The 11955-nt window shown below is 38.0% G+C and overlaps 1 protein-coding gene and 1 long non-coding RNA gene across 2 annotated transcripts; both read left to right on the forward strand.

Annotated features, from left to right (window-relative positions):
* Positions 1 to 608: 608 nt before the first annotated feature.
* On the forward strand, positions 609 to 7186 carry LOC148879659 (rhodanese-like domain-containing protein 4, chloroplastic). The gene is made up of 8 exons (XM_088961263.1): positions 609 to 1492; positions 3844 to 3946; positions 4060 to 4146; positions 5152 to 5226; positions 5317 to 5391; positions 5870 to 5950; positions 6286 to 6516; positions 6950 to 7186. The coding sequence occupies exons 1-8, from the start codon at positions 840 to 842 to the stop codon at positions 6995 to 6997; spliced, it is 1353 nt and encodes a 450-aa protein (XP_088817389.1). The 5' UTR covers positions 609 to 839; the 3' UTR covers positions 6998 to 7186.
* A 452-nt stretch (positions 7187 to 7638) lies between these two features.
* On the forward strand, positions 7639 to 8953 carry LOC148879660 (uncharacterized). The gene is made up of 2 exons (XR_016104304.1): positions 7639 to 7779; positions 8382 to 8953. It is a non-coding gene; the product is annotated as an uncharacterized LOC148879660 (long non-coding RNA).
* The last annotated feature ends 3002 nt before the right edge of the window (positions 8954 to 11955 follow it).

Here is an 11955-nt window from a genome sequence, read left to right on the forward strand (position 1 = left end):
TTGATCGACCTATAATCATTCACATCATTTGGGTTCTTTTTCTTTGGGATCAAAGTAATGAAGGTTTGATTTAAAACTCTACACATTTTTCCTCTATGGAAGAAAACTTTAATAACACCACATATTAATTCTCTAATAGAATTCCGGTATTTCTTAAGAAATAATACATTTAACGCATTTGGACCTAGAGCCTTAAGATCTCCCATAAAATCGAGGGTATCACGAATTTCCTCATTTGAGACATTCTTAATAATCAAATTATTTTGATCCTCCCTTATCCAATTATTTAATCATTTTGATCCTCATTTAAGACATTACATATGCTGATTGGCCTATAGTCATTTTGATCCTCATTTGAGACAATCGCATTATTTTGTTTCCCCATTTTTAGCCAATGAATTATAAACAGTGAAACACGGCAGAGTAACACACGGCACCAGAGCGTTCTCATCCAAGATCATCATGTGCGTGGTGTACTACGCTGTACGCCCCACGCGTCATTACGTACTACCCTTCGTAGCTTCATTTTCAGCCACACATTCGTGAAAGGCATGGAGAATCCAAGCCACTGGTTCTAGGCGATCAGTATTATCTCATCCTAACACTCCAGGTGACATCTCCTTATTGGTCATGTATCAAGCGCCTTTCCACGTCTGTTGCAGTTGCACTCCCCATCTTGAGCTCTAGGCCTTTCATTCCTTCCTCAGTTCCTGCTTCGAAACGAGTTAAAGAAAGAGAAGAGAAAATCCATAGAATAAAACCCATTCTCATGGAAACTGAAGCTTTTCTGTCAATTTCTTGAGTGTCTAGATTTCCTTTTCGTGATCTATAATTATGCCATGGAGGCCCTCAATGCGGTAGGCTTGCCCCCAGTTTCAGTTCTTTCTGATAGAAGAACTGAGCCCAGAAGGATTTCATCACTCCCTTCAATTTCTCCCTTCAAATTCTCCAAATCTGCTAATTCTGTTACCTCCCCACCAAATTTAACCGATATCCTGTCGAGGAGTCTTAATGGGGGTCTAGTGGTTTTGACTTCTGTCCTTTCTGGTGGGCTTGCAAGAGCTCTTACTTATGAGGAGGCTCTAGAGCAGTCTGTCAGCACTTCCACATCTAGTAGTGGTCCTGATGTTGATGCGGGTGGTCTTGTTGACAGCGTTGTTAGCTTTGCAACAGAGAACCCTGCCATCATAGTTGGCGGAGCCACCATTTTAGCGCTTCCATTAGTTTTGTCTCAGGTTCTGAAGAAGCCTAAGCCATGGGGTGTTGAGTCTGCAAAGAATGCTTATGCAAAATTAGCCGATGATGTTGATGCTCAATTGCTTGATATAAGAGAAGCGGTGGAGTTTAGGGAAGTGGGTAGCCCAGATATTAGGGGGTTGAAGAAGGCGGCTGTGTCCATTGTATACAAAGGTGAAGACAAGCCAGGCTTCTTGAAGAGGCTATGTTTGAAGTTCAAGGAACCAGAAAATACCACATTGTTCATTTTAGACAAGTAAATTCTAAACCCTGAATTTGTTGTTCTCTCTCTTTATGTGCTAATCATTCCTGTCGTCTAATACTTGGATTTTAAACAAGACAGTTTGCAACATAGATAATCCCTTATTTTTTGAAACTTTAGAATCGCTACTTTCTAACTTTGAGTTCTTCCTAAGTTCTGGAACTGATTGAGTTGCATGGTTTACTTAGTTTTCCTTTCTGATCTGGAAAATTGGATTCATGCCAGGAAATTCATTATAGATGCCATCTTTTTTAATTAGGAGTTTAATAGGGAAGTTTGTAAGCAGAGAAGAGATCTCCACCTGGAAAAGAGAGGGACTTAAAATAGGTACATTGATATCATTAGGATCTGTATGCAGAGGCAGTAACTAGTGTAAGAATTCAGAAAAAGGAGATGAGAGGTTTTCAATTACAATGGGTTTACACAGAAAGGTTAGCACTTATTTGATATCCTTTTGAATTAACTATGGGTGAAATAACAAGACACTTACAATCTATTATGCATGTTATTTGCTAATTATATAGGAACTTGAGATGGGCTGAATGCAAAGCTGGAACATCAAGTGATAGGTCGGACTAAGACAAAATACATGTGAAAACAATTGTAATAAAAATGGTAGTAATAATGGTAAAATCTCCCACTGGTAAGCATGAGAACACAGGTTTGAGTCTAAGAGCAGCCATTTTATGCAAAGAAAAGAAAGACCAAAGTTAAGCCTATATCCTGTCCGCCCATCCAAAGACTCTGGATAGCTAGAACCAACATTGAGTAATGGTCCTTTCTAATGTTAAAAATGGTGGTTCATTTAAGATTAATGATTAAGAGATATTCCAAATTAACCACTTCTGGTACCTTGTATCCATCATCTATAATGAGGGAGAAATTAAAAAGGATGTCTCCCATAAAATTAGAGAATGGTGGTTGAAGTGGAGAGGCACATCTACTGTGCTATGTTAACAGTGTATAATAATGAGACTGAAAGGAAAGTTTTATAAGACAATTATAAGACTGGTGTCGTTATATGGGATAGAGTGTTGGGCAATCAAAGAAGCAACATGTCAACAAATGAGTATAGTTGGGATGAGGCTGCTGAGGTAGATGTCTGGCAAGACTACAAAGGAAATAATTAGAAACAAGTGTACTATGGAGGACTTAGGAGTAGCTCCAATTGGTTACAAGATAAGGGAAGGTGAACTGAGACAGTTTGGACATGTGTATATTGATTATTGCACCAGTGAAGAGTGGCTTTCTGCAAGTGGAAGTTCCTAAAATAGCAAAACAAAAAAGATCAAAGAAAGCATTGACTGAAGTGGTAAGGAATTGTCTAAGGACCTATAATTTGACAGAAACATGGATTTTGATAGAGCACAATGGTAGCAAAGGATTTGTATTGGGATAAGACTGAGTTGAATTGAAAAGTTGATACTGCATTAGTTGAAGATATACAGGCAATCATGAGGTTACCAATCCATTGAGCTATGCTAGTATAATGTATATTGGCTGCTTAGAAGGCTAAACTTGTGTTTCTTAAAAAAAAAAAAAAAAAAAAGAAGAAGAAGAAGCTAAAATTGCAGTCTCTTCCTATAGTGCAGGAGAAAAAGCTATAAAACGCATGACCAATAATCTTTTGAACATTATATGGTACTGTGGAAGCTTGTAAGACCTTAATAATGAACTGAAGCCTTAAAGCTCTACAGCATTCCTTAAATAAAGAAAATACATAGTTCTAGAACCCCATCCTATAAACTGCAAGAAACGTAATCAACATAGTTAATTTTTTTAAACAATCAACATAGTTAAATTAAGTTGTTAACAGTGTGATCTGATCTGCTATTTGATGTTTTTCTCTAGGGGATTTTCTTGATTTATGTAATATATCTTGCTATTTTCTTAACTATGTCAGAGAATTAAAAATGTTATTGATTTGTTCCTGAAATTAAATTTTAACCCTCGTGGTTTGCTTCTTTTTTCATTTCCTTTTTATTTTGTGAATTGTTTGTACTTTTACCTTTTTACTGGTGATGTTCTGGTATTAGGGATCATAGTTTGGACCTCATCTGAAGCATCTAGCCACCCAAAATATGCCTCAGAATTGGTATTTTAGATTCCAATCATGAGGCATGCTTTGTGCAGTTAAGAAACTGGGAGCGCGCATAGAAAAGATGGTCATCAGGAGTGTGACCTTCACCTTTCCTGTAGTAGTTCTGGATATTGATTTCTTACCTATATCGAATACTGGACCATGTGGTTTTCAATTACGTGTATCGGTATTGTTCTGAATTGCTGATAATATTTTCAAGACTACCATTCAGGACTAACTCAGTTGGAACTATTATGTGAGCCAGGTTTGATGGGAACTCTGAATTGGTTGCAGAACTGGTCACTGCAAATGGTTTCAAAGGTGCTTATGCTATAAAAGATGGTGCAGAGGGACCTCGAGGATGGCTGGTTATTGTCTATCTACCCTTACTCTCTCTCTCTCTCTTCTTGTTCATTGATATTTTATTTTCTCCTTGATACACTTAGATTGAAAATCTTGGCAATGAATGCAAATTTTGCAGAGTAGTGGTCTACCATGGATTCCCCCAAAGAGAGCACTCAGTTTTGATTTTGGTAATTTGACAGATGCTATAAGTGGTGCATTTGGGGTATGCATCTCAAACTTATATTTAATTCTTAAATCACTGGGTTAGAGATATTTTGTGAACTCTCAAATGTAGTTTGACAGGCACACCTTGTATTCTAATAAACAAGGATAACCCATCTTCCAAAAAAATCATGTGTTAAAGTAGATCATTTGGACATTGGAAGATGGGATATGAGAAACCTCTGTCAGGAACAAAACTAAGGTTTATGTTAACAAAATCTTAAACCTTCCCTGATACGTTAAAGATAGCCTGCAAACTGGTTCTTTCCCTCCAATGCCATGTACTCTTACAGTTGATGCTCTGGACAATGTTCATTAATCTATTGAAACCTGTTATACTAATAAAAATCACTTTGTTTGAATATATGTTTAACTTTTTTCGTTGAATGTTGTGCATCATCTTTCGTAAGTGTTTGCTTAGATAACCACCAGAGTGAAAACCAAGTGCAATGGACATGATCTTTCCTTCTTGAGGATGAATTTCTTTCTGATAACAATAATTTCCACACTAGAAGAAAATTCTTTTTATTTTCATCTTGCACGTTCAATAAACAGATTTTTCTTTGCTTGGGATGGGTAGGCTTTGGCATTTATTTTACAAAGTGGACGCTCTCAGGCTTGAACCAACATCTTCATGCTTGTCAGTTCCAGCTTTTACCATTGCATCAAGCAATGGCCAATGGCCCCTATTTCTGACCCTACCTTCTTTGATGGAGACCCTCCTTTATTTTCTTAAGAAGGAACACATATCTAATTTCTATGATGATACAACTGATAGATTATTTTGCATGAGAAACTATTTTAAAATAAGAAGCATTTGCTTCTACTGCTTGATTCAGTACTTATCTGTACTAGCATCTATATGATAAAACATCTAAAAATGTCGTTTACTGTTGAAAATTTGTGGAAGATTTAGTTTCTTGTTCCAGCATGATGTTATTAATTCCACTTTTATTTTGATTAATTGAATTTCATCTATTTGCTGACAAAAGTAGTTTTAATGCAGGAAGGTTCTGATGGTTTGCCTGTTACACTTGGAATAGCAGCAGCAACTGGCTTAGGTGTATTGGCATTTTCAGAGGTTGAGATATCAATATATCTTATTGCATCCATTTGTTGTTTTCTTGATATGAATTCTAGCGTCTGATATATTTTCATGTAATTTTTGTAGATAGAAACAATACTCCAACTTCTGGGTTCAGCTGCACTTGTTCAGTTTGTCAGCAAGAAACTATTGTTTGCAGAAGTTAGTCTCTGACAATGCCTCCTCAACTCGTAATTCTGTTCTTTTAAGAATTCTTCAAGGCATTTGAGAAGTCTGCTAGAATAGCAAGATGCTTCTTATCCTGCATGCTGAATAGATATTATTTCTTCAGGCTATGAAATTGGTCAGCCCCCTCTTTGTCATGCAAAGCATAATGAAAATTCTAGGATTTGTAACCTTCCTATAAGTTGGGTTGCTTTTTAGACCATTAAACTGCTTTTTTTCTCTTTTGACCATCCAAGATTTTACTCATTTTTGAACTTGGATAGAAGTTAATATGGTTCCTTGATATGGCTGCTACATTTAAGTCCATCCAGTATATATTGGATTGCATTAGTTGAATATGGGCTTATTTGTATGGTTTTAGACTCAACAATGTTAAAGCTCTTTGTCTATCCCTCATTTGAGCATTATAGTAGAAGTTTATAGGTTCCTGACATCCATTGGTTTCCACTGACAGGACAGAAAGGTAACATTAAAACAAGTCGACGAGTTCTTGAACACCAAGGTTGCTCCCAAGGAGCTCATTGATGAAATAAAGGTAATAATAATGCAATTAACCAAGTTTTACTCAATTTAGCCTTGGTTCCAACTATTTGGGGTTGGCTATATGAATCCTATCCTTTCATTGTGCTCTATCAGGAGCATGCTTTCTGTCAAGTTGCAAGTTCTTGGATGATTTCTTACTTAAATTGCTATAGTTTTATTGGATACATTTATTTGAAGATGAGATGTTTTCAGTTCAAACTCTATCATATGTGGTGCTCTTTAAATTAGCGTTTTAGTACATGCTTATCTTCAATATTAATAAAAAATTCAGGCTTATCATCTGTGGTTTAAAAATCTTTCCCTCTCCCCATGTTGTTGCAAATTCAGCAAATTGGGAAGGCTGTTCTACCATCGCCTATAGATAACAAGTCTCTACCGGCACCTGTGGAAAGAGCACCCGATACTGTGAAGAAGGCTGAAGCTGTTCCAGAGTTGAATACTGAGGCAACATTAGAAAAAACTGCAGAACCTAGCTCCGAGGTCAATTCAGTACCCCAAACAGATGTTAAAGCAGAATCAGTTCCAGGACTGTCAAGATCACTCTCGCCATACCCATATGTAATTTTCATCCTTCAAAATTATTCATGCAGAATTTTCTTGACTTCATTTATATCCATTTGGCAATGCTAGTAAATTTTAGTTCATGAGCATAAATTGCATATACAAACTCTATTTTCGGTTAGCCTGTTTTTTTTTTTTTTGGATTTCTTTTGAAGGGCTACACAACAGGGGGGTAGCCCATCCCCCAATCCATGACCCCCCAAGGTGCAGGCAGGATTCGATCCCAAGTCTCCACTACGAGCAGTAGGAGACCTTACCAACCCACTGGTTGGCACCTTGCATTTTCGGTTAGCCTGTTTGATAATACTGATCAGCTATCTTATCCCGCTTCCTAGTATTAAACAAATTTGTAGTTCAGTCATTGGTGATCCTATTTCTATTCTTATTCTTTGAACGAATATTTATCTTTCTCTTGTTTTAATGGGTGCAGTATCCGGATTTCAAGCCCCCAACATCTCCTTCCCCCTCGCCACCCTAAAATTTTGTTGCAGCGTGAGATCCAGGTGTATGTTTCTGCAACGGACAAATGGTCTGACCCGGAAATACCAGAAGCTACTCGGCAATTGATGTAGTTAAATTTTTGTATTATAGAAAGGTGTAAGCTTTAAATGGCACTTTGAAACTGAAGAAAAAAATATATATGCACAAAATTATTCGTTGCTGTCTATATTTTCCTGCTGTTGCTTAATCATGCATCAATTTCACTGTAACTAAATGTAACGTCTTGTTTGGTTTGGTGTGGTTCTTGTCACAGATCTGTTGGTTGGATTATGCTATTAGCTTTAGCTATATGCAATTACACATTTCATTGTATTTTTATCTACAGTGAATGATTCTGGATAACGTGATCGGCTGAAGGGATTGAGTGTTGGCTGTGTTGCAGAATGCAGATTTCCCCATCTCGAATGGTTGATAATGTGATGCAGGTCCAACATGGCATATTAATTGTTGCATTGATGATACTCTAATTTGAGATGTGGCACATCATGAGGGGAGGAATCTTTTACTTCCATGGCATTCTTGCAACGCCATTTCCAGGCATGCCAGAGAACAACGGAGCACTGAGCAAGCATGGATACATGCAGTAGGAGCTGTATTAGCACCCATGGAATGCCACTCATACAGCCAATCAATGACGGATCAATGACGGTGGAGTGCAATTTGGATGGGCTTCCCAGAGAGCGCGCCCCACAACACATCCTCCCCTTTCATTGGGAACATTGGGCTTGCCACCTTGCCTATCTTGAAATCTTCAATAAGGTGAGCATTGCTCTCTCCAACACATTTGGATAGCCCATTCCCATCCCTTGAGGCCTTAACCCTAGTGAATACATCTGCTCCTCACTGAGGGCGCCCCACAAACATCTCACCGCACATTTCAGCGTGCATTTTGGGAATTCTGTGCCGTGGGGCGCCCTATATGGGCTGCAGATATGAATTACATTTCTAGTGGCAGGGGGATTTCATTCTAGGTCTCTACTACAAGCCACAGATTGGGGTGGGTAGCCCATCCCCCACCCCTTTAACCCGTGATGGGTCTTCTCCTCACAAATGGGCGCCTCACAGGCACATCCACCGTGCATTGGGAACATCTCCCGTCAATATTTACTAGGATGTGCTTGTGAGGCGCTAGTTGTGAGGAGTAGATCCCGTCTCCTTTATCCCCTAACGATGGGGGGCTAGTTTCTATTGGCAGAGTTGATGCGCACATCGTTCGCACTGCATAAAGACACGTCACGTGTCCTTGAAATGTATGTGATGAAAACGTGTGAGGTGAATTAAACGCACTCCTCTCACCACTCTCGTCATACCGAATCGAATCCACCGTTTTTACTCTCTCTCTCTCCCTCTCCAACCAACAGCTATCACCGGTGATCGGAGAAAACTGGTGGATGAAATAAAGTAAATCTGGACTAGAATGAGAAGAGGGGGAAATAAATGGATTTATGTAAAGCGATTTTTTTGGGGTAAATTTATAACATGATGTGTTGAACAGTCGCCGGTGTTCTCTTCTCTTCCTTCCCCATTGTCCCTACACAGTACTGAACCGCCCCAACAAGTGCCTGAATCTCCCCCACCCAAACAATAACGCTGTCAGAACTGCTGCTACAACACTCACCATTTGGAGGCGGAAATGGGGGAAATGGGTGTTAGAGATACGTGAGCTGGGGAAGAAAACGAGAATTTGGTTGGACAACTTCGAAACGCCGGAGATGGCAGCCACTGCCTATGACGTTGCGGCGTTACAGCTTAGAAGGCGGTCGGCGAGCTCATGAGGAAGCTTCATTGTTGATGATATCCGGTCGGCATCTCATGAGGCGGCTTCATTGCTTAGAGTTAGAGGGCCAATGGGAAGCTTCGAGGTGTGTAGCTCCAGCTCATACTTTGTTCCAACAATCATCAAGTTGTCGAAGAATCAAATTCAAGCTATCAATAAGTCGCCTTCTGCAAAGTTAGCAAAATCTCTGCTGGTCGAGCCACCTAATGTGATTTACAGGGCGCTCTCCTGGGACTTTTCTTGAGCTTTGCGAGAGATTTACTGGCGGATTCTTGAAAGAGGTCTATCTCTTTCATTAAAGAGATTTAATGGTGGAGGACGCCAAAAAAAAACTTATTAACAGTAGTTAATACAAAAGAAGCCTGCTACACTAGTCAATGAATACATTTGAACAAGAGAATCAGGGGCGAGAGAGGAGTGGAATGAAATGAAACCATCAAACTATGGAAGGAATGAGTAGTTAAATTCACCTCGCACGTATCAAACACGCACACATTTTAAGAACACATGGTGCATTCTAATGCTACGCGAATGGTGCGCACACTAATTCTGCCTTGATAGAAGTCGGACTCTAACACTGGTGGTAGCGGGATTTGATTTTTTGGGTAACAACAATCCTACGAACCCGTTCTCTTCTTTGCTGGGTTAGAGATTCTTTCGTATCTCCCATTTATCATTTTAGTTTGGGACTAGCGCAATTGAATATGTGTTGGCCAAATACATGGTTTTAATTATTTTATAATTTTTATCATATTATATGTTTGAAATTGTAAATTTTATAGATAAGATAATATTAGTTAAAAATGTTTAATTTATTAATAAATAAATAATTTAGTATTCCATTTGAATTAAGATTGTATTATCAAATTTTAAATTTTAAGTTATTATTCAAATAAATAAATATAATTTTCAGTATAATTTGGTCTAGTTGGTCTAGACTAGACCTATTCATGAGTTAGGTATCCCGACCGCTAGCTTGACCCGGCCCATTTTAAGTCGGGTTTGGATATGACTTTAGGCCCATAGGCTTGGGCGTGGGCTCAAAACACTAGGCCTTTTTTTGGATTGGGCTCGGGCTTTCTCAAAAAAGCTCAACTTAAGCCTGAGCTTGACTTGATAACATGGTTTTTAAAACCGATCCGAAGACCGAACCGGTTAGGGGTCCAGTTACCGGCTCGACCTGAATGGTCGGCCTGTTCTGACAAAAAAAATAAAAAAATTAAAAAACGCTTAAAACCGTTCGAATGGTTCGAACGGTTAACTGCCCAGTTCAACGGTTTGCTGACCAAAATCAACCTTTTTTTGAGAATTTTTGGGGGGAAACAGAACCGGTCACTTGACCGGTTCTCGGTTTTTTCGGTCCGGTCCAATTTTGAAAACAATGCTTGATAATATATTATATAATAAAAAATATATTGTATATATATATATATATATATTGTCATCTTCTCTTATTTTTTTTCAAGTAATAGTGAGATCTTTCATTATTTTTGGGTGTTGAGGTCTTTTGATATAAATAAAACAATTTTCACTGAATAAAAAAGAAAAAAAACATTTTTCAAATTTTTTGTTAGGCTTGGGCTTAAGCCTGGGCTTTGGGATTTATATGAGGGCCGGGCTCGAACTCAAGACATAGGCCCAATGGTCAGACTAAGCTTGGGCTTAGGCCTAACTGTGTTCTGTTAATGCAAAGACAAAATTTGGCCTGTGAACAGGTCTAGTCCAGACCGACAAAGCCAACTATTAATCGAGATGGTTTTGGACATGTGATTTTGTCCATACTAATAATTAGTTTGGGACTAGGGCCACCCTATCCCAAGCCATATACAACCCTAGTGTTACAACTTCCAACAAAAGTAGGTAGAAAGATGACTTAAAAGTCACATGTTGACATTTCATGGATGGAGGGTATGTTTTAAGTATATTTAAGTACACTTTAAATATTTATATTATGTTTGGTTTCACAGGCGTTTATGGGAAAAATGCCGCCACATCAGTGCCATTTAAGTATTGGAGTTTATTGTGCATGAAACTATTGTTTGGTTTTACTGGTTATCAAATAAATACTAAAAAAATAAAAACACTTGGATTTATGTGCTTGAGGCATTCAAGGAAAACTTCAAATTCAAATTTCTCCCAAGCCCCAACATTAATTGAAATGAAATGCTTAGCTGGAGCATTGTCAACTGAGATGGAAGATAGCTATATGGGGCGTCTTACTTGAAATGCCCATGAAATGTCTAGCCAAACAACAAAAGCATCAAGTGTTAAGCTGAGGTGGAAGATAGCTTCAAAGGGTGTTGCTTGAAACACCCATGAAATATTCAATCAAACAATAAAAGCAATAAACATTTAAAATAATTCATGTATTTTCAATTAAACATTTATCTAAGAAACAACCAATCTATAAAGGCTCATGGAACCAAACACATATGTAGTCTTTTACCCTTTAAAAAATTAGTTCATATTAATGTTATAAGTTTGAGGGAAAATTTCCGTACTTTGGGCCTTGTACCACTTTGGTTCTTGAACTTTAAAATGCAATAATTCAGTACTTGAACTTTCAAAATGTGTGAGTCTATTACCTCTCCTTAACCAGCCTATTAATCAACCATTAAGTGAGTGTCATTTGAAAAGACATAAATGCTAAATGTAATCTAATTCTCTTTATCAACTATCCAAACATTGATAAAAAATGAACAGTTCCAAATCTTTTTACCTCTTTCATTTAAAAAAATTGGGATCAACTCTCAATGGTCAACAAGTTGGGCCATATTTCTTACACTAGTGTGTCACAAATAAAAGATTTACCCACTTCTATCCATAATAATGAAGACTACTATTACGTATGCTTTAGAACAAAGCAAATACGTACCCCCTTTTCCATTAATTGTATCCGTACCATCCCACTTTTTTGAGTCACTCCACTGATATTTGGGGAGAGTATCAAACACCATCCACTAAAAGTGTACATTATTTTCTCACAATTGTGGATGGCTTTACAAGAACCACATGGGTTTACTTGTGAAGTGTAAATCAAATGTGGGCATTTTCTTCATTATGTTTTATACAATGAGGAACACTCAATTTGGAGCTCAAGTGAAAGGTATTTGTTCTATTAACGGATCTGAGTTTGTCTATAGACCTCAGGATCAGTA

Source organism: Nelumbo lutea, chromosome 1, assembly GCF_056320005.1.
Source record: "Nelumbo lutea isolate HS-2025 chromosome 1, American lotus-T2T, whole genome shotgun sequence".
Classification (NCBI taxonomy): domain Eukaryota; kingdom Viridiplantae; phylum Streptophyta; class Magnoliopsida; order Proteales; family Nelumbonaceae; genus Nelumbo; species Nelumbo lutea.